Source organism: Dipteris shenzhenensis, chromosome 31 (assembly GCF_047967505.1).
Source record: "Dipteris shenzhenensis isolate YYH24624 ecotype China chromosome 31, Dip_SZ_1.0, whole genome shotgun sequence".
NCBI lineage: Eukaryota > Viridiplantae > Streptophyta > Polypodiopsida > Gleicheniales > Dipteridaceae > Dipteris > Dipteris shenzhenensis.
This window is the reverse complement of record NC_141626.1, coordinates 1,669,136-1,691,364: the sequence shown is the minus strand read 5'-3', so window position 1 is coordinate 1,691,364 and position 22,229 is coordinate 1,669,136. Positions and strand designations below refer to the sequence as shown.

Below are 22,229 nucleotides of genomic sequence, written 5' to 3'. Positions count from 1 at the left end.
TCGATACTGTGAATACGACCTTAAATAAAGAAGCCTTCATCCTCACCATGCAGAATCAAACGGGCATCATCTGTGCAGGTTTTATGAGACTCCGCCATATTCATAAAGCCTGCAACCAATAAGCATCAGCTTTGCAAAAGAAATAAGAAACTAGATGGAAATAATATGTAGAGACTAAACGTTCGGAATGGTTATTGGAAAAGAAAATAGAAAATGTGAATCGTGAAAAACCTCTCTCGAATTTGTCACTAGTGACTCATGTCCATCGAATCTCTGCTCCCTTCCGGTCTATCTTCAGAAACAGACCTCAGTGCATCTAGTATCTACCATGGCAAATAACGTCTTCAAAGAAAACAGAATGCATAGGGAAAGCAAAAAAGCAGAAGGTCGACACTGCGGATTGCATAGACGTAACGGCGAAGAAGCGCTCCTTTTATAAGACAACCTAAGGCATCCGACTTTGGTAAGGGCATGGGCTGGTCCATCCCTCTGGATCTTCTTTACCAAGCGCAAAGCCTTCGTTTCCTTCTTGGGAACTTGTGACTTTGTCGTAGAACAAGCTGCCCACCCTAGCACGTAAGCTTGCAGGGACAACACACAGCTGGCATGGGTGCAAACAGGATGGTCTTGGAGGAATCAGCCAGCGCACGACGGTCGAGTAGACTGGCAGAGAGACAATGAACATCACCGCTTTGGGTCGAGCAAATCACGGTAGGCTGCACTAGTCCGAAAGCCCTGGAGGTGGAGAAACGTGTCTCGTGCACATAGAACGTTCAGAATCCTCTCCCGACAGCGAGAAACTGGTGAGGGAGTTTCTAACAGTTATGGGAGATCCACCATCGAGAATTGAGTTTAAACGTTCGTTGGTTCTCCGACCACATTCAACATTGGAAGAATATTTCCATCCCCCTCAGACTTGACAGAATGCCTATCCTGGAGTGTTTAATTTCCAACGTTATTCTCTGCGCGAATGGCAGGAGCGACGCAAGGAAATCAATCGTGTTGTCTGTGTGGCTTGTAGTTGACCAGCTATTCTCGACCATCTGCAATAACGATCATCTAATAAGCAAGCATGCCTGATTTCTAATGCACAATGCACAAGCGAGACGATGCCACTACATAAAGTTGTTAATCAATCAAGCAAACATTCAACAAGTGGAGGGGCAAGGAGCTAGAGAGCACATGCAGACTCCTTGATTGATCATATTTGCTCTACCGGTTGGTTTATCGCAACAACGTGCAACCTTGGGAAACTGCTTGGCTTTGATAGATCTTCGAATCAGCGTGAATCAAGTGTCACGAAATATCCCCCCTCACCTCGGCCTGATGAAGAGAGTGGAGCTGATAAAACGAGCTCACCGACAATATTGAAGTCTCAAGCGCCTCCTAGGGCTGCAATATTTGAAACTGGGTCGGAACCATTTCCAAGGGGGAGTTCCAGGTCCTAAGCGCATGTAGGCAGAAGCCAACCAAAGGAAGCCACACGTCGCCAAAGACCCTCGCATGCACTGGCCCATGTCACAATAGTTCACACATTAGAAGCGCCAATTCGCGATAGCCAGGTGGAAATGGCCTCCGTTGTAAATCGAAAATTGCTCAATTTCCCCTTTGGCTTTACTATAGCCTCCCGGTGCCAGGTGGCGGGACAATGCAAACTCTTGTTGCTAGCAAGCGCTCTTATGTCCCCCACTAATTCTTGTTCTCGTACTTTGGTAACTTCACGCCTGAATGTTTGAGGAGGTCGTAGGTGTGCTGACAGGACGAGTTCGCAAGTGCAAGAGGTGGAAACGCGTTGTTGGAGGTATTGCGAGGCGGCTTCTTTCAGTGTAGATTGTAATTGTAATGTAATATGGCTATGGCGGACCACAGTCCTGCGCGGATTCGAAGGGCTACGGCTATGGCGGCTGCCGCCCTTCGCCCTCTTCTACCGATCTCCCTCGTATGACGCCCCGACTCTATCTGGTCGGCCTCTGCCGGCCACCTCTGTCCTCGCCCTTTTCTGCACCTCTTCCTTAAGTCCTCTTTTTCAATTTCATCCCTACACTTCTCCACCATGATCCACCAGCTCCTCCCCTGCCACGCTTGGCGGGAAACCTCCCTTGGCTTTGGCCTCCGATTTGCTTTCTTTGTCCTCTTCTTCTCTGCCCTTCATCACCACTGCGTCTCTGGAACCCTCTTCAAGCTTCAGCACAGATACAGAGGGCGAGATGGGCCTTCCCTCAAGAATATGAGCAAGCCCATGAGCTTCGATCATCTTGGTTTCCTGCGATCACGCGACAGGCTGCGCCACAGTCGATTGCTGGCCAGTGCAGAATCCTATCCTCTGGGCGGAATCGCGGATCCGAATATTGCAGGGTCTCTCTCTCTCTCTCTCTCTCTCTCTCTCTCTCTCTCTCTCTGTGTTGTCCGTCTTGCTCGTGTCATTATCCTTGTTTCGCAGCGAAGGCTCTGAGTCCTTGTCGATGAGCCGAAGCACATGACGCCTTTATTCCTGTCAATTGGCAATTAGGGCACGTAAGGTAGAATAAATGGGTCTATCTAAGTCTTTCACGATTGCGTTTACCAGCGACTAACTTTCCGTGGAATTTGTGTACTAAACAAGTCTTCGTCTCGATCTTCCAGTCTTTACTTTACGGAAATTCAGCTCGGAACACCGCCTACGAAGTACTACGCACAAGTGGATACAGGAAGCGACCTCTTATGGCTAAATTGTGCGTCATGCAAAACTTGTCCTACATCAACTGATCTTGGGGTAGCGTCTTTCACACCCCCTCCACCGCCCCCTCGCCCCGCCCTTTCTTATCTTCAAATGGCTGTGTGTAGGTATGGCATGTTTCGCGCCCGCAGGCACAGAGAGAGAGAGAGAGAGAGAGAGAGACAGAGAGACAGAGAGACAGAGAGATGCAATTACATGTTTCTGAAAGCTTTTTTTCTTATACCTTCACACAGTTTAAAGTTTTGCAATTGACAGGTGCGTCTTGCGCTGTACGATCCGGGTACATCATCAACCAGCAGCTTGGTTTACTGCCAGGACCTTTATTGTAGTACCGCATCTTCGGCCCAGTGTCAATCAGGGCAACTATGTGGTTATCAACTGGGATACGGCGATGGAAGCTCATCACAAGGATATTTTGTTAGAGACGCCTTGCAGCTTGACATAGTAGCTGGAAATCAGTCTATGAAAACTGCGAATGCTACTGTGGCTTTTGGGTAAGTCACTTTGAAGTCTCTTTTTCGGGTCAGTGATGGTTGTGCTTGGATCTAGTCTGCTGATTGGTTGTCTACTGCGTGGCTGCATGATCTTTACAGATGTGGGACAAGTCAGGGTGGTGAGTTGCAGCAACAGGGTCAAGCGTTAGATGGTATCATGGGTTTTGGACAATCCAATTTATCAATTATATCACAATTGGTCAATCAAAAGCAGGCTCCTGGAGTCTTTGCTCATTGCCTGGAGGGACAGGGTGAAGGTGGTGGGATGCTTGTGATTGGCAATGTGCAAGCGCCAGGACTTGTTTATACCCCCATAATTCCAAATCAGTAAGTGAATGCTACTGGAAAAAAAATTCACGCGTACTTGAGCTTTGGAATTTGGGACATGTAATTATAGCACTGGAAGGTCAGCAGCAAATCAGATACTGCTGCATAATATAGTGCTAAAAGGATAAATTTTCTGTCACAGATCCCATTACAATGTCAACTTGAAAAGCATTACTGTTAGTGGTGCAGCAGCAATACAGGTAGATTCAGCAGCATCTTCCACGAATCAAAACACTGGCACAATCATTGATAGTGGGACAACGCTTGCTTACTTTGGGGAGGGGACCTATCAGCAGCTGCTAACAGCAGTAAGAAACCCTCATACAGGCTAAATGTTCATGTTTTTGCTCTGATGAGCAACATGGAATTTGACACTTTTTTTGTTTTGTTTTTGGGAAGATACTTTCTGCCATACAACAGCAGGTCACAGAGGTTTTCACTTGGCAAGGAATGACTTGTGTGCCCTATACTGGCAGGTGATGATTGATTTTGAAACCCACTCCCTGCTGACGTGCTTCTTTTAGTTTTTATCAGCTTCCTTCTCATGAGAACAAGCAGAGGCTGTATGCCCTCTTAACAGCTACTGTGTGTATTAAATGTGACTTTTTGCCACGCTCTCTGTAGGTGTAAGTGCATTGTAATGGGTGTTTGTGTTCAATTCAGGATTTCTTTTGTACCTGCAAGCCTTGTTGGTTGGTGCTTATACTGTGTTTTCTTACTTGATTTACTATTGGAAAGAAGTTTATCGAAGTAGAATAATTATCAAGGCTGACGGGCAAGGCTTAGTTGAAGAATCTCCAAAGAAAAGCAGAGTGTACCTGTTTTATTTTCCTTTCTATAAGTCTCAGCGTTTTTGGTGCTTTGTATTTTTATAGTGAAAATTCAAACTAAGGACATCGAGAGAAATTTAGACTAAAACATGTCTCTTGAAATGTAGTTTTGTTGATGCCTGTCTGGAAGTGCAGTGTTGATGAGGCGTTTCCTTCAGTCACTTTGACCTTTGATGGAAAAGAGGCTGTAATGGTCATCAAACCACATCAATATCTAGTTCAGGCTGAAGGCAGTCCGGTACTTTCTTCCCCCTGCTGCGCCCCCACCCCACCAGCCTCTCTCTCTCTCTCAAAAAGACAGACACAGAAAAGGGAAAAGAAAGAAAGCACGCACTTGTGACTACTTCTTATTCCTCTCTGTTTTGGGAAAGCTGGTGCCTGGGCTTGCGATCTCATTTTCTCTTCAAAATTATTAGAAATGAATTAACAAAAATGTGAGCACACCTTTTTGTTAGCATAAAAAATTATTCATGTTGCCTGCATCTGCTCATAGAGACTGAAGTTATGGACTGTACAAGGGGTCATCCCCCTGGATTAATTGATATTATAAAATAAATCAAAACTCACTAATGAGACAGCCTATTTTATAGATCGGTCATCATCTTCTATTTATACAGCAGCCAGTCTTCTTTCACACTGTAATGCATTGCCAGTATTGAGTGACTCTTTTGTTAAGTTCTTCAAAACAACTCCTTAGATATTCTTCCTGTTTTTGGGTTTGGATACCTTTTGCTGGGTTGTTTGGTGATTATTGGTCAAATGATTCATATTGATCTATTTAGGGGCCTGTCACATGCTCTCCCCCTACGAAGATCTGGGAGCTATTTCCCCTTTCCTTTCCAAGAGGAATCCTGTTGAGAACCAACTTCTCAACCCTATGCAACACCCAATAAATGCAGGTGGAGAGGGGAACAGCCAATAGGAGTACATTGCAGCTCCTGCAGTGCACCGCTGCTCCTGTAGCTTCTTGAATTCTCATGTGGGCATCTGTATTGGTCACCTCCCCTCTGCACCGTAGTGCTTCGCAAAGTAGTGGACCGCATAACTGATCCATTGGATATTTAGACTGGTCTGCCCATAGTTGAAAATTGCTTCCTGAAGGTATCTCCAATACTAGCAAGATCTTTTGAGGAACCTTATTATTATAACAAAATGAGATTTTGCAGACATCCATTTGTACACATCTGTAGTTGTAGTTCAAGACCAAATGCAGCAAGTTATTTGCAGAGCAATGACTCTGCCATCTGAACCCAGTAAATTTAACCGGTGGTTTCACGAATGGGAATTAAATGAATTACAACTTGGAAAAGACATTAAGCTCGTATGTGCCCAGACACAATAGGCCTTACTTTTTCAAGGGACTTTGTATAGCTGACCGTGCCTCCTACATCTGGAGCCTGCACTGAAACTTGGTTACAGATGCAGGAGTGTAAATGGAGGATTAACTCACGGAACCGCGCATTCTTTTCTAACATTGTCATAGATATTGTAGCAGTTCCAGATGGATGGTTACATGGCTAAACTGATAGAGGGTGTTTGAACTTTAGAAGCAGGATGCTCTTTATAAAAACCTAATCCACTGCATGTAGTCAACTGTTTGACTGTCTCTGCTCTTGTAATGCTTCATTTTAGCGATGGCTTTCTGATACTTGTTAGGAAATCTTTTTCTTTCAGTACTTCATTTTAGTTCTTTTTAGTGATGGCTTTCTGAATCCTGATTTTCGTTAGGAAATCTGGAGGAGTGACTCTCGAAACACGTATTCCTGTCCAACATTGTCATAAGCACTGAGCAGTTCCAGATGGATGGTTACATGGCTAAACTGATAGAGGGTGCTTGAAGTTTAGAAATGGATGAGGCAGGATGCTCTTTACAAGGACCCAATCCACTGCATGATAGTCGACTGTTTCTGCTCTTGTAATGATTCATTTTAGTGATGGCTTTCTGTTACTGGTAGGAAACCTTTTACACTCAGTACTTCATTTTAGTTGTTCTGCTTTCAGAGCCCCAATTATGTTGGATGCGGGGAGCAATGGAACAAGACTATAATGCAAAGAGGAGACAACAAGCTGAAGGAGCTGAAGTGTTCTTGCAAATGGACAATGTGAAAGTACAAGAGATGGCCAATATTATAAGGCCCAAATTCAACCAAAGTCAACTTAGGACTAAAATTTTGTAAGTGTACTAGGTGCCCCAATGGGACTAAGTGTCCTAACTAGCCTACAAGGCCATAACAGGGCTAAGTGTCAACAAACTCCCCTCCATGGTATGGCTGAAGTATCTTGGATACATCTCAGGTATACTTGGAGGCTGTATCATAGTTGCACATATTCATCCGTGATGGATATAGCAACCTATGATAGTACATGGAAACAAAAATCACGTAACAGATGGTACCAAGAAGCTTGCCGAAAAGTTCAAACTTGGGTCAGGGTGAATTGAAGTTATCCTTTGTGGGAACGTAGGAGGACTGGTATCTCCAACTGATGGTCGCTCTTGAGCATATTTATAGTGCACCTCAACGTGCTTGTGTTGGTAAACTGAAAAGGAAAGAGTAGAGTGGACACAAATTCAGAATACTTGCATTATGGAATGAAGAAGAGTGAGGTCCTTATGTAGGCACCTCTTACATGCTCACTGACATCACTGATGACTTCAGAGCTCCACAATCATCTCCTCAATCTGCTTCTAGATTCTCTCAATCATCCTATGTGGCTTTCCACCACCTAACTGTGCCTCTAGCACTCACACATAGAAACCAAGGTGTGCCTGAGGCATACACCTTAAGATATCCCATCAAACCCCCCCTCAAGGGAATGCCTCAGGCTATGTCAAGGATACAGCTAGCACAAGGTGTCTCATGCCATCTTATGGTGGTCATGGATCGATCAATGGCGAGGATCTCAAGCTAGCAAGGGTTCCCATGGGTGTAAGGTAAACAAAAGGGATACAAATAGACCTTCCAATGGTTATCTCCCCTGCATGTACGTGCACACAATGTCTACAGGAGGTACCATGGAGCAAAACATACACATGGCCTACATCATAAGGTGACCAGAGGTGTTTACAAAACACACAAAACACAATAGTTTATTTCATTCATTTTGGAGGACTATCCAGGCTGAGTACCTTGACATAAAAAGAGAGATCTGGAGCATACATAGAGATGATTTAAAATGCATAATCTTCAAAGGATGCCTCATCTTGTGAAGGCACATCAACTGAAAGTAGATTTGCATTTTCTGTCTTTGCTTTGGCTCTGCAAAACTTCTCATGATGGTTGTTTTTGCCACAGTGTTTGCATGGATTGATTTTGAAGCAGTCCTTTGAAAGGTGATTTGTCTTTCCATAGTGATTGCAAGGTGTAAACTTGCCCTTCTGGATTTTTACAGCATAAACAGTGTCATTGCCTTTCCTGAGCTCCATGTGCCTTTCTTCTTCTTGGAGAGCAGAGATAATACCTTCAAGATTAGGATTAGGAAGATTTTTCAAAGTGATAACAATATGATCATAATCTTCAGGCATACTCTTAAGTAACACTGCCATAGCATCATCTGTAGTAATAGGAGAGTTGATAGAAGCAAATTGAGTCATAAGACTCCGCATGTAATTGACATGAGCTGCCAAAGTAGTGCCACTAACCATCTTCAATTCAAAGAAAGAGATTTTAAGTGATAATTTAGAGATGTGAGAGCTAGCACCAAAAATCATGTCAAGCTTCTGCCAAGCTTTTGAAGGAGACTCTAAGTCAGAGATGTGATGAATATAATCATCTCCTAAAGCAAGAGCAATGATACCATATGCTTTCTCCTCTCTAGCGGTCCCGATCCCTTGCCGGGCGTGTCGGAGTTGAGGATTCTCCAGCATTGGAGGCTGTAGAAGAAGCGGTTGAAGTCGGTTTGACAAGTCCCCAGAGGTTTTCCCTCATCAATGCAAATTTCACCTTCATCTGCCATGTGTGGAAGCCCTTTCCATTGAACTTATCTATATTCAATATGGTAGCCATGAGAGGGTCTAACCCAGATATTGGGCAGTGTCTTTCTCTCTTACAAGGCTAGAATAACAACTGAAAGGCTTCCAAATATAAGCACTTAATGTAGCAAAGACTAGTGACCAAAATTCAATCAATGATGCTTTTTCTTACATGCTTCATAGAGGTGGCTAAAATGAAAACTTTCCAATCAAAACCAGGTATAGCAACTCAAAGCAAAACTGAAGCCACACTTGTACTGATGTTATTGAAAGTTTCAAAAAACCAGAAATGCTAGAATAGCATCTTATGTAGCATCATCTTCAAAAACTTGTCAAAACTGTCAAAATCAAAAGACTGAACTTGGAGGGCTTGTATCTCACTCTGCAGAGCAAAGGAAAAGGGGGTTTCTGAGGCAAAAGAGAGCTGATATACCACAGAAGGTCCACTGAGGAGAAAAGGCGCAAAAACATGTCAGGGTGCCATAGCTAGTCTCTCCAATTTCGACTGGTTTTTCTCTGTTTTCAGCTTGAATATGCAACCATTGTTGGAATACTGAAAAGAAAGAGTAGAGTGGACACAAACTCAGAATACTTGCTTATAGAATGAAGAAAAGAGAGGTCCTTAAGTAGGCACCTCATACAAGGTCACTGACATCACTGATGACCTCAAAGCTCCACAATCATCTCCTCAATCTGCTCCTAGATTCACTCAATCATCCTATGTGGCTTTTCCACCACCTAACTGTGCTTGTGGGCACCTAACTGTGCCTCTAGCACTCACACATAGAAACATAAGGTGTGCCTGAGGCATACACCTTGAGATATCCCAACAAACCCCCCCTCAAGGAAATGCCTCAGGCTATGTCAAGGATACATCTAGTCTGATAGTTTCTCATGCCATCTCATGGTGGTCAAGGATTAATCTATGGCTAGGTTCTCATGCTAGCAAGGGTTCCCTTGGGTGTAAGGTAAACAGAAAGGGATACAAACAGACCTTCCAATGGTTATCTCCCTTGCATGTACATGCACACAATGTCTGCAAGAGGTACCATGGAACAAAACATACACATGGCCTACATCATAAGGTGACCAGAGGTGTTTACAAAACACACACAACACAATAGTTTATTTTCATTCATTTTGGAGGACTATCCAGGCTGAGTACCTTGACATAAAAAGAGAGATCTGGAGCATACATAGAGATGATTTAAAATGCATAATCTTCATGGGACGCCTCATCTTGTGGAGGCTCATTCACTGTAAGTAGATTTGCATTTTCTGTCTTTGCTTTGTCTCTGCAAAACTTCTCACTATGGTTGTTTTTGCCACAGTGCTTGCATGGATTTACTTTGAAGCAGTCCTTTGATAGGTGATTTGTTTTTCCACAGTGATTGCAAGGAGAATACTTGCCCTTCTGGAATTTCATTACATAAGCAGCGTCATTGCCTTTCCTTAACTCCATATGTCTTTCTTCTTCTTGGAGGGCTGAGATAATGCCTTCAAGGTGTGGATTGGGAAGATTCTTCAAAGTGCTTACAATGTGATCAAAGCTTTCAGGCATACTCTTAAGTAGTACTGCCATAGCATCATCAGGGGTGATAGGAGAGTCGATAGAAGCTAACTGAGTCATAAGACTCCGCATATAGTTGACATGGGCAGCCAAAGTAGTATCACTTGCCATTTTTAATTCAAAGAAAGAGATTTTAAGTGATAGTTTAGAAATATGAGAGCTTGCACCAAAAATCAAATCTAGCTTCTGCCATGCTTCCGATGGAGACTCCAAGTCAGATATATGATGTATGTAATCATCACCCAAAGCTAAAGCAATTATACCATATGCTTTTTCTTCTCTTGCTGGATCCCTTGCCGGTCGTGTCGGAGCTGAAGATTCCCCAGCATTTGAGGCCGTAGAAGAAGCGGTAGGAGAAGGTTTGACAAGTCCCCATAAGTTCTCCCGCATTAATGCAAATTTTACCTTCATTTGCCATGTATGGAACCCCTTTCCATTGAACTTCTCAAGATTATATAAAGTAGCCATGAGAGGGTCTAACCCAGATATTGGGCAGTGTCTATCTCTCTTACAAGGCAAAAAGAACTGCAATACTTCCAAAGTATAGCCACTTGTTGTAGCAGATAGTAGTGACTAGTTTTCAATCAATGATGCTACTTTTTATATGCTTCATAGAAGTGGATGAAATAACCACTTTCCAATCACAACCAGGTCTAGCAAGTCAAAACAAAACTGAAGCAACACTTGTAGTGAAGTTATTAAAAACTTCAAAAGACCAGAAATGCTAGAGTAGCATTTTATGTAGCATCATCTTCAAAAACTTGTCCAAAACTGTCAAAACTGAAAAGCTGAACTTGGAGGGCTTGTAGCTCACTCTTCAAAGCAAGGAAAAGAGGGCTTTCTAAAGCAAAAGAAAGCTCATATACCAGAGAAGGTCCAGCACAGAGGTTGGACGAAATGGTGCGCACTTTTGCCCGGGAGAGTTGCTACAGGCTGAAACTGAGTTTTGATGATTTCTCCCTCGTTACTGAACCAAATGACTTGAAAAATGGCTCAAAATCTTCGTCTTGAGGTCGCCCATCTACTCCTAAGAGGGCTCAGGCAATGGCGGAGTATGCAGGGAGTATTGAGCAACAGAAGAAATTCGCTGTTTGGAGAATGGCAGCCACCACAGACGTTTTTTCTTCAATTGCTTGCAGGTGGAAGTTCGCCCATACTAGAGGAGTTTCCAGCTCAGAGGGTTTGGGCAATGGCTATTTGTAGATGGAGAACCAAGCTCTCAAAGATTTTGGGAAGAAAGAGGAAAATGGAGAAGAAGAAGATGAAGAAGAAGATGATGATGTGGCAGAAATGGGCTCAAGGGGGATCAAAGGGCTCTGATACCATGTTGGAATACTGAAAAGAAAGAGTAGAGTGGACACAAACTCAGAATACTTGCTTATAGAATGAAGAAAAGAGAGGTCCTTAAGTAGGCACCTCATACAAGGTCACTGACATCACTGATGACCTCAAAGCTCCACAATCATCTCCTCAATCTGCTCCTAGATTCACTCAATCATCCTATGTGGCTTTTCCACCACCTAACTGTGCTTGTGGGCACCTAACTGTGCCTCTAGCACTCACACATAGAAACATAAGGTGTGCCTGAGGCATACACCTTGAGATATCCCAACAACCATTGCTGCTCAGATTTCAGCACATGATAGCTCTAGGTATGGACTAGCTCCCTCTGAAAGGAATTGGAGAAGCATGGAGCATGCTGAGAGAAAACGCAGGAACAAAGGTCGACGAACTGCGTGTAATGGCGACGAAACGAGCGCGTGTTTCTTCAATTCCTTTCAGCCAGGGGTTCGCCCCTTTGAGGTGGATCTCCAGCAGGAAGGGCGTGGAGAATGGTAGAGAACCGGAGGAGAACATGCTTAAGCAAATTTTGGGAAGAAGAGGAAGAGGAAGATGGAGAAGAAGATGATGATGTGGCATAAATGGATCAAGGGGGATCAAATGGCTGTGATACCATGTTGGTAAACTGAAAGGAAAGAGTAGAGTGGACACAAATTCAGAATACTTGCATAATGGAATGAAGAAGAGTGAGGTCCTTATGTAGGCACCTCTTACATGCTCACTGACATCACTGATGACTTCAGAGCTCCACAATCATCTCCTCAATTTGCTCCTAGATTCTCTCAATCATCCTATGTGGCTTTCCACCACCTAACTGTGCTTATGGGCACCTAATTGTGCCTCTAGCACTCACACATAGAAACCAAGGTGTGCCTGAGGCATACACCTTGAGATATCCCATCAGCTTGGTATGCACATGAAAGACAGGACTCTGACTGAAGATGCCTGGTTGACATCAAGATCTGCGTCTGCAAGTAACTTGCGGAGCCAAGCCCTGTACTCAGCTTCACAACTCGAAGTAGCAACATTGGCATGTTTCTTGCTGAAGCAAGAAATGCATGAGGAGACAAGCATGAAGCAGCTGCCACTGTGAGACAAGCGGGTGTCATAAAAACCAGCCTAGTCACTGTCTGTGAAAGCATGCATAACTAGTGAAGACTTATAATCACATAACAGTCCCATATGCTGTGTGCCTTTCAAGTATTGGAAGACAGAGGTTTCACTGCCTGCCAATGCTGTGTACTAGGCTTGTGCATGACCTTGCTTAATTGAGAGACTGCATACTGCCAATCAGGCCTGGTGTGACATATAGATAAGGCAGCCCACAGCTTGCTAGTAGAAGGTAGCATCAAATGGGTCACTCCCATCCTCAGAGGGAAACATAAACCAGGCTCCAATGGTGTAGAAATCGGCTTTAAATCCTTGAACTGGAAGCGCTGTAAGAGTTGTCCGAGTTGTCCAGTGTACTTGGCTTGGCTCATCATTATACCCCCAACCCCTTCAAAACTAGCAATTTGGATGCCCTGATAGTAGCAAATGACTTCTGCAAATCTCTTTGAAAGCTGCAATTGGCTGTGTATTTGGCCCAGTAATAAGCTTGTAATATGACCACATACATAAAGAGTGGCCTTTGTTGGGCTGTCTTGAATCCAGGGCATAACAAATGTGAATGTATTTTGGCATACCATGCCTGGGGTGCGTGCTTCAATCCATAGAGGGGTGTTTTCAATTGGCATACCTTATTTTCAAAACCTTCAACCTCAAATCTTGGAGGTTGACTGACATAGACACCTCCAAGTAGATCACCATTGAAACCTCTCAATGCTCTTTAAAGGGGGAAGGGATGAAAGATGCTTTGCACAAGAGTGCAGAATATTGTTTTACTCCATAGATTTGCAAGACATAATTTGAAGTGTACTATACCTCCCCTGTAATAGGGTTGCCCTACCCTGTTGACAAGGGTGGGCTTGGGCATGCCCTTGGATCTCGACTCTCATCGACATCCCAAATTCAAATCTAGCCACCTTGCATGCATGCGCCAATGGGGAGGAGGCCTTTCGCGGTGCTAAACGACAGGTCATCGGTAGCCCTAACCGGATAATCCGCCAAAGGGAAGTCTCAACTAAGCGCCCCGCCAGCAAGGCATCATAGCAAGCCTTTAAGGCTAGGGCACCAGGGCCAATGGTGGCAAAGCACACAGGCTCTGCGGGTCTATGTGTCGATTGCCTCAGCAGAACCATGCAGACTCTGATGCACAAGAGGCCACGTGAGCCGACAGTAGTCTAGGTGGCAGTGTGGTAAGCAGAAGACCCTCGTGGATCTCGGTTGGCGCACGAGGACACATGTGGTAGTTTCGGATTCGTTGGCTTAGTGGTGCCAGGGAGCGCGTGCGGGCAGTGATGCGAGGACCACGTCCAAGGACGACACGTGGCAATCCAAGATTCATCGAGGCGAGTTAGACAGTCAACCAACGTGTGAGGACTCACTCGGACTAACTTGCCCAATGAGTGGAACTAAGGCTCCACTGGTCAGTTAGACCAACCAGATAGCCATGAACACGCATCAATGATCGAGGAGAATCGTTTGAACGATGTCGAATAAGAGCTTCCCGACTTAGGTCGATCCGATACAGACAAAGGGAGACAAAGGCTAAAGGTCAAGGCGAGGTCAGAGATCTGGCAAGGAGTCATTCTCGTGGCAAGACGACACAACAAGTCAGAGGAAGAGGGCAACGGCGATCATGAGCGCACGAGGACGTGACAACAGGAAGGAGGCAACGACTAGTTCAAGCAGGAGCTGAGGGCCTTAGACAGTTTGTGGGAGGCGATCTCTTTGCCGCTTGAAGGGAGAAGTAGTGTGGTGGCCTTTTGCCATCTGTAACACTTGAGCCAAATGGCTCATTGGTCGACGGACCTAACATGAACCTCTTTCAGATTGAAGCTCAACCAAGGTTAACGCTAAGACTAGCTAGCGAGTTGATCCAATCACATGCAGAGGACTAGCCTCGATGATAGATCGCTCGGTATGCTCAGAAACACCCGGAGTTCGAGTCCCATCTCGCGGTAAGTGAAGGAATATTCTAGAGAAGATACCATGGATGCGAATATGCGGAGGATCTTCTTTTGGGCCACGTGGCATTCGTTCCCCAAGTTGAAAGTAAGTTTAACATGATATGGAAATATAACTCAGACAAGGTTTGTGTCGTTGGCTCGACAATAAGGTGGACAGCCGGGGAAGAGAAGGTCACGATTTCAATTTCGCAAGAGGTATGTTTGTAGAGGAATATATGATGGCAAACCGCGCAGTTGATGGGCGTGCGTGACTAACCTTTTTTGGTTCGGTTCGGTTGGATCTAGTTAGTTTCGTGCCTTGGTCGATTTCTCTTTGGCTCCAAGGCGGGAACGAACGGTTTAGATCCAAATGGGGAGATCCAACAGTCTAGCGCTTTGAAGGTTTTGACGGCCGTGATCTAGCTTGCAATCCATCAATGGTCACGATTTAAACTAGGAGATTAGGGCCATTGTTCAAAGGGTGCCAAGATGCAATAGCTGAGAAGCTCGGTGAGTACATAGGCGAATTCGAGGGTCTTCAAGCGAGAATTAGTGGGGCCGAGAGCTCCCAAGGTGCAGTCCTATGCTGCATTTCAAGTGTTCCAAGATCTGTTTGAAGATAACCTGTAAGGTAGAAGGGAGAGAGCATTGAAAGAAGGTGTGTTTGCCTCTAGAGCAAGTCTAGCAAGTCGAGATCCGAGAGGAGGGGGCCTCACACACAGAGAGAAGAAAAGAATTCAAGGTGTTTTTCTCACCCTTGTGACAGTTGGTATCAGAGCACGAACCCAAAACGAATGATGGAGGACTCTATGGAGGTAGATACACGGCCTCCTATTGCAAAAGAAGCTGCTTTAGCCGAGGTAGCTCAAGGGCATGCAAGCAGAACCCACACCAGAAGTTCAGAGAGGTTGACACACGGTTGACTGCACTGGAGGATGCCATTTTGGCAGTTCGAGCTTAGAATGACACCTAGCCATCGTAAAGATCCAGTTTGCTCATGTCACCGAAAAGGAGGGGGGCTCATCAGGTAAGGTCAAAGTAAAACCGAAGGAGCCAGAGCCATACAAAGGAGGTCGAGACATCAAGGTGCTTGAGAATTTTTGTTATGATATGACACAGTACCTCTCTCTAGCTAAAAATTACTGAGTTTAAGGAGCAGGTGCAACTATGGAGGTAGATATACAGCCGCATGTTGTAGAAGAAACTGCTCCAACCGAGGTAGCTCAGAACCCGTCCGAAGTTCAGAGAGGTCGACATGTGGTTGATTGCCCTTGAGGATGCCGTTTTGGCAGTTCGAGCTCAGAACGACGCGCTGGAACGCCCTAGAACAATAGCTAGCCAACTTAAAGATCCAATTGGCTCATGTCACTGAAAAGAAGGACGAGGGCTCCTCAGGTAAGGTCAAAGTAAAACCTAAGAAGCTAGAGCCATAAGGAGTTGGAGATGCCAAGGTGCTCGAGAATTTCTGTTATGATATGACGTAGTAGCTCTCTCTAGTTAAAATTACCGAGCCTAAGGAGCAGGCGCTACTCGCTCCAAATGATGGTGGCGTAACTTTAAAGAAGAACAGCTCTAAAGAATACTTTTGCTATCAGTTCGTGGGAAGACCTACAACAGAGGCTTCGACTCTTCCTACCAGCACATGTAGAGTGGAAGGCAAGAGATGCCTTCAACAATCTCAGGCATACGGGAACCCTATGGGAATTCATTAAGTAGCATTCGTGTTTGATGTTGCAGATCAAAGAGATGTCTGAGGCCAAGCGCCTCTACTACTTCATCACTCGATTGAAACGGTGGGCTCATGATAAGCTTATGAGGCAGTAGGTAAAGACTGTGGCCGAGGCATACGAAGCTGTAGATAGGCTGACGGATTGGCAGGAGCGCCAACACCAGTCTAAAGGAGGTAACCCGCATTCCAAGCCCTTCCACAAGCCTAGAGGAGCGGAGGGAGAAAAATCGAAGGTAAAGCGAAGGCTCAAGCGGCAAGAATAAATTTAGACCTATGGGAGGTGCCCTTGACGATCAACTAAAGTCCTTGCCAGCCCCTAGCCAAAAGGGGAAGGCTAAGGTAACCAACATACAGCCAAAAATCAGCATAGCTTCTAAAGGGTCTATTGGTAATCCAGGACCAAAGGGAGCGGCTGCAATATTTGCATCGGGGCTCATTATGCTCGTGATTGCCCTATGAGACAAAGTCTCCAACCAATTAAGGAGCAACCCGATGAAGGCCCCTCTCAGATCGTCACACCGATTAAGTTATTGGGGCCTATGAAGGAGACCGAGGTAGTTGTTGGGCTCATGTTCCATCACTGCAAATATAAATGTAAGGGCGATGGTTGACTTGCTCTAGCCAAAATTTTATTACACCCCCTAAGGCTAAAGAATTGGGCCTAAGGATTGAAGGAAATGTCGTGAAGATTGTCAATGCCCTTGGGCAAGCCGTAGCTCATGTCGCAAAAAGAGTCAGTGTACAAGTGGGAAGCAACAATAGTCAGGTTGAATTTTCAATAGTGGTGATGGACGACTTCGAGATTGTGTTGGGGTGGACTTGGTTATGGGCCAATCAAGCCCTCGTAAATTGCCATGACGAGTAGTTTGTGCTTTGTTTAGGAAGGAGGTTGCATCCCGTGAGAAGGGAGTGGCCCTACCCCAAACTTTATTCGCGATGTAGCTCAAGAAAGCCGTGAGGAAAAGACAACCGGCCTTCCTCTTGTTGATCCAACAAGTTGAGGAGTCGTTTGCTCCAGGAGATGGCGAGCCCAAGAAGCACGTCTCAAGGGAGGTCCAGGCCGTGCTCCACGAATTCAGAGATATTATGCCGGACCCGCTGCCAAAAGAGTTGCCACCCTGAAGAAACGCAGATCACCGGATTGAGACCAAAGAGTGTGTTGATGTGATGTGTTAGGAGATCTAGTACTAGTGATTTTGTGAGTGTAACCAAACCTTAAGATACTTGAAAATGCTTTAGCAATAAAATCATTGGTATTATGACACTTTTGAGCAGTTTGCAACACACAAAACAGCTTCTGGAACAAATCACAATATGGCTCTACTCCTTGGAATAGCTTGTAGAGGATCTTGGGCACCCTTAGACCAAATCATAGTAGTGCTAGGCTCCTTGGAATCAATTCGCAGCAGGTCTGGGTGCTCTGTAGCCAATCCACATCATCTCTGGGCAGGCCACGAGCCTTTCTTTTATAGACTAGGCCTAGCAAAAAGCTAGGGCGTGCTTTCTAAAAGCTATTAATACAAAAAGTCAAGCTTTTAGTCTTTTTCCTTCTAAATCTGGTGCTCTGTAGCTTTTAGGCGTCTTTTAATCTTGTGGGCCCTTTTTTTAATGAGGCGCCCCCTTATCTTCACTTTTTGAGCCTTGTGGGACATGCTTTTTACACTTTTCTCCCCACTCTTGGGTCCTTCTTACACTCTCTTAGGTCCCACACATGGCACAACCAAATTGCAATACTTACCCATTAAAGGTTAGTGAAATGCATGCATTCCTAGTTCTTGGACTAATCCTAGTCCCTTGTGGGTGTCCCCACAGTTCTTTTTTACCAATGCAAAGCAAAAGTAAAAGTAGTAAAACTTATTCTTGTGAACCAAAGTCAGTTTTCTTTGACCATAGTCAATTTGATAAAGACTCTTCTTTATTTCTTGGGAGAAATACCAATTGGTGACAGTGAGTGTCACGTGTCATTATGGGACTTATCCCATATGCACTTGGTGCAAGTGTGTGAGTGTGTAGCCTATATAAGGCTTGTACTTCACTGGTCTCATTTAGTGATGATGAATGAATGAAAGCCTTCATTATATCTTCATTTGAATATGACTTCTTCACTCTCAGCCTCTCTCTCTCTCTCTTACACCATGAGATATCATAGCCAAAGAGAGTGTTGATGTGATGTGTTAGGGATCTAGTACTAGTGATTGTGTGATTGCCACGTGTCACTATGGGACTTATCCCATGTGCACTCGGTGCAAGTGTGTGAGTGTAACCTATATAAGGCTTGTACTTCACTTGTCTCATTTGGTGATGATGAATGAATGAAAGCCTTCATTATGTCTTCATTTGAGTACCTCTTCTTCACTCTCTAGCCTATCTCTCTCTCTCTCCCTCACACCATGTTTCTAACAGCCTTCTCTTTATATTCATCTCCTTCAAAGAAGTAGTCGGGATCTCGGATCCAGGCCAGGAAGACTTCGGCCTGATCTTCTTCCTTGTACTTGTTGAACTTGAAGAGCTTATCTCCAAGGGGTACTTTATAGTTAGCATATCTTTGTCTCCTTGTGAGCTCTGCAAGAGATGGACTTTGGAGCCGCTTGAGGGGAAGTAGGAGATGACTTACCCTCCTTGTTTTAGCCTCCTTGTTGGAGTTGTGGATGTCTGCATGGCGTCTTCCTTGGGATTGGGGCCCAGATTCGTGCGTTCCCACCTGGTTACTTTCCAAAACTTAAATTTGTTGGCCTACATTGGACAAGAGAGAACTCAATTCGTGGAGATTAGAAGGATCAGGGCCATGAGTTGCCATCATGGCAGATTGACTCTAGAGAACAAATAAGAAAGGACCAAAAAGAGAGAGCACAGAGTACCAGACCACTACCTAGGCTCTAATACCAATGAAACCACTCTGTGCTTTTTAACAATTTGGACAAAGGAATTTATGGACTATTTTACAGTTGCTTATAGATGCAGAGTAGAAACATAGAGATACACACAATTGCACTTGGGTTGAAGGGCTAAGATTCCTCCCCCCCCCCCCCCCCCCAACACACACAACTATCGAGGCTCTTTTTTTGCTCAAATGGAGATATAAGACCAAGGTGCAATGCACCTTAAAAATTCGGACTCCAACTCTTGAGAGAGAGGACCTAGACATAACTGCAAGACAAGAATGCTCAAGTTGAGCTACACAAGGAATGACTCAAAATTTGGAACTAGTGAGAAGTGGACTCCATGGGCACCTCAATCTGTAAGGAAGATGCCTGCACAATCACAACTTCATCCCACATTAGTTGCATGCATTAGATCTCTAGAAAAGGTGGAAATTTCAATGCAAAAATGTACTGCAAATAAGCAAATCTCAGATTGAAGCTCCCCTTCGACTTCTGCTCCCTTGGTTATGGAGCCCTTGGTGAAATTCGCAGCTCCTCTTGCTTGGATGAGTGAGATCTTGGGGCTGGAGAGAGAAATACCCAGAAAAAAAGTTTTGCAGAGAGAGAAAGCCTTGGAGTGGAGTAATGGTATAGAGAGAGGGTGTAATAGCTCCAAGGTAGGGACAAGAGAAAGAGGCAGCGGTGAAGAGAAAGAGGGACTTCTGCAGAGAGAGAAGCCTGAAGCTGTAGAGAGAGAATCTTGGCAGAGGAGAGAGAGAGTCTGCTGTGCAACAGAACCTGACCTTTGGCTGTCCAACAGGCAGTAAGGAGGTCTGTAGGAAGGGCATCTATTCAGCCCACTGAAGCTCTTGGAGAGTACACAGGCTTATTGTTTCAAAGGTGCCAAGACGAGGTAGGAGAACAATTTTGTGGTGCTAGGGTTCCACATCTAGGCAGTAGCTTATCCACTGGATGGTGGCACATTGTGCACACCGTTGTACAACGCTTTGTCCATCTTTGAAGCAATACATATTTACTGTTCATACTTTCACGTGCATGGTTCATTAACTGTCTTCATCTATCTATATTCAGTTGTGTACACACTAGGGCAAGGAGTGAGATTTGAGTTAACACTCTGATTTCTGGTCAACATTTTCACAATCTTTCGCTACAAAAGTATTTGCTGCAGCAAACAACCTCCATCTCTGCTTTCTAACATGGTATCAGAGACCTAAGGAAGACTCACAAGTGCAAGAAGCTCACAGCTGAGAACCTTTGGAAGGAGAACTCAGTTCAGGCTTGTTAAAATTCTCTCCTACGTCTGAAGGACAGGTACCCTTGCGAGGAGGGTGATAAAAAATTCAGATAAATGGGTTTAAGTAAGGGAACTCGAGCCCCTAAGCCTTTCACATCCTCATCATGGCCAATAGACTACTGATCCCAAGCTTTGGGGACTCGGGAAAGCTCAATGGCGCAAATTACCCTCTTTGAAAGATGAAGATCTGGAGCCACCTTGTGGTAAGGAGGATCTGGGAGATTACTACAGGAGTGGAGCTAAGCCTCAAGAAATCAAGAATGCTACCGGGGTAGTGGTGACACCAAGATGAAGGTTGTGAGGTATTAACTACTCAACAGTTGCTCAACAGATGGATTGTCTTGAATAGCCGCATGTAGCCGCTGCAAACTATTCTGCAGTTCCAGAATAGTTTGCATAGCAAGTTAACATGCATGCACCCACAATGCTTGCATGAAGCCTGCTTGACACACAATCCCAGGCATAAAGTAGAAGCTTTTAGCACTCCCAGCTGCTAAAGAAACTTTTTAAGGCATGTAGCCAGAAAAGTAATTCCATTCAGTATTTTCATTTGTTCTCTTGGAGGAATCTGTTCTGCTCATTTAATAATTTTAATCCTGTGTTTTTCTTCAGGGAAATGGTTGGTGCATTGGCTTTCAAACTCCTACACAAAATAGCTTGGATCTTACCATTTTAGGAGGTATGAATTATCTTTACTGTGTTTTTAATTCTGCAGGGTATATTGAATATTCTGTTGTCTGATAACCACTGACCTTTCTTTTTTACTCGCAGACCTGATTTTAAAAGACAGGCTTATAGTGTATGATCTTGGGCAGCAGCGCATCGGTTGGGTTGATTACAACTGTAAGTGTGTGGCCAGTCTGAAATGCTATTTGAACAATCACTAGTCTTTGTGTTGAAATCTTATAGGTGCTTTGTTTTGCTTGCACTACAGGTTCCTCAAATCTGACTGTCATATCATCAACTGGTGAAGTGGAGCATGTCTTTGCTTCATTTATCCCCAGTGCTAGCCTTTCCAGTGGTGCTGTCATTCTAAGCAGTGGCATAATCAATGCAATTCTTTGGTCGTGCCTTTTTCTGTATCTATAGTTCATAATCATTCAAATGAATGTATTCTTGTGCCAAGGATGGCCAGAAATGTGCATCTATTTTTGCGTCTTTGGCGAGTTTGCTGTCTTGATAAAGTGTACCAATCAGGGGCACATAGTGACAATTCTTAATTAGTCAACGTTTATTGATGGGTTGGTTGGAGTTGTGAGAACAGCTTTATATCACAAGTTTCCAATTTTGAGCGCACACACATCTTCAAACCAAATGATGAGGTAAGATGAACCAAATATCAGGTGTTGAAAACAAAAGCCCGTGAGTGCACAAGTTTCAAGAGCTCACTGGAATTAGGAAAAACCCGCCCATTTTGTATCATAAACAGAGCGGAAGCTCGACCAAGTACGCTCATGAAAATATTCTTGTTCCTTACATTCAATAATATAGCCGCCCCTTCAAGCGAGTGGTTTTAGGGCACAGATTGACACTCTATGCTTGTACTACTAGAAAAATTCTACTATTAGAAAAATTCTAATGAACTCATACAGTAAGTAAAATTGTACTTTATATTATATTCTTGCATGGTTCTTGTGTCTCATTCACAACAGTCTGCGGGTGGAACTTTTTACCTAAATTATTCTACATTGTGGACAGATCCTGACATTGGGTCTGATGGCAGAAGTACCAATGTTCTTTGTGTGATTGTTTTCAAAGCTTAGGTTAATGTGGGGTTTATTGGAATGCAAAGGTTGCCTTTGTTAGCACTGCCCTGCAGGCAGTGCTCTTCTAAAACTTTTGAAAAAAAGTGTCCCTCCAGCTATTTTAGGCCTGCTTTCTATTTTGAGTGCTCTCTCTCTCTCTCTCTCTCTCTCTCTCTCTCTCTCTCTCTCTCTCTTCTCCCCCCTTGCCAAATCAACTTGTCCTCTCTCTCTCTCTCTCTCTCTCTCTCTCTTCCCAAATTAACTCTTAGGGTAGTGCTCAC

The 22,229-nt window shown here is 44.4% G+C and overlaps 1 protein-coding gene across 1 annotated transcript; it reads left to right on the top strand.

Annotated features, from left to right (window-relative positions):
* The first annotated feature begins 1,832 nt into the window (after positions 1–1,832).
* Positions 1,833–21,776, top strand: LOC147880893 (aspartic proteinase 36-like). Its single transcript, XM_087370233.1, has 10 exons — positions 1,833–2,355; positions 2,623–2,752; positions 2,972–3,210; positions 3,310–3,537; positions 3,680–3,845; positions 3,937–4,013; positions 4,503–4,605; positions 20,816–20,882; positions 20,975–21,046; positions 21,138–21,776. Exons 1-10 carry the CDS (start codon positions 2,054–2,056, stop codon positions 21,290–21,292), a joined length of 1,539 nt encoding a protein of 512 aa, XP_087226359.1. The 5' UTR covers positions 1,833–2,053; the 3' UTR covers positions 21,293–21,776.
* The last annotated feature ends 453 nt before the right edge of the window (positions 21,777–22,229 follow it).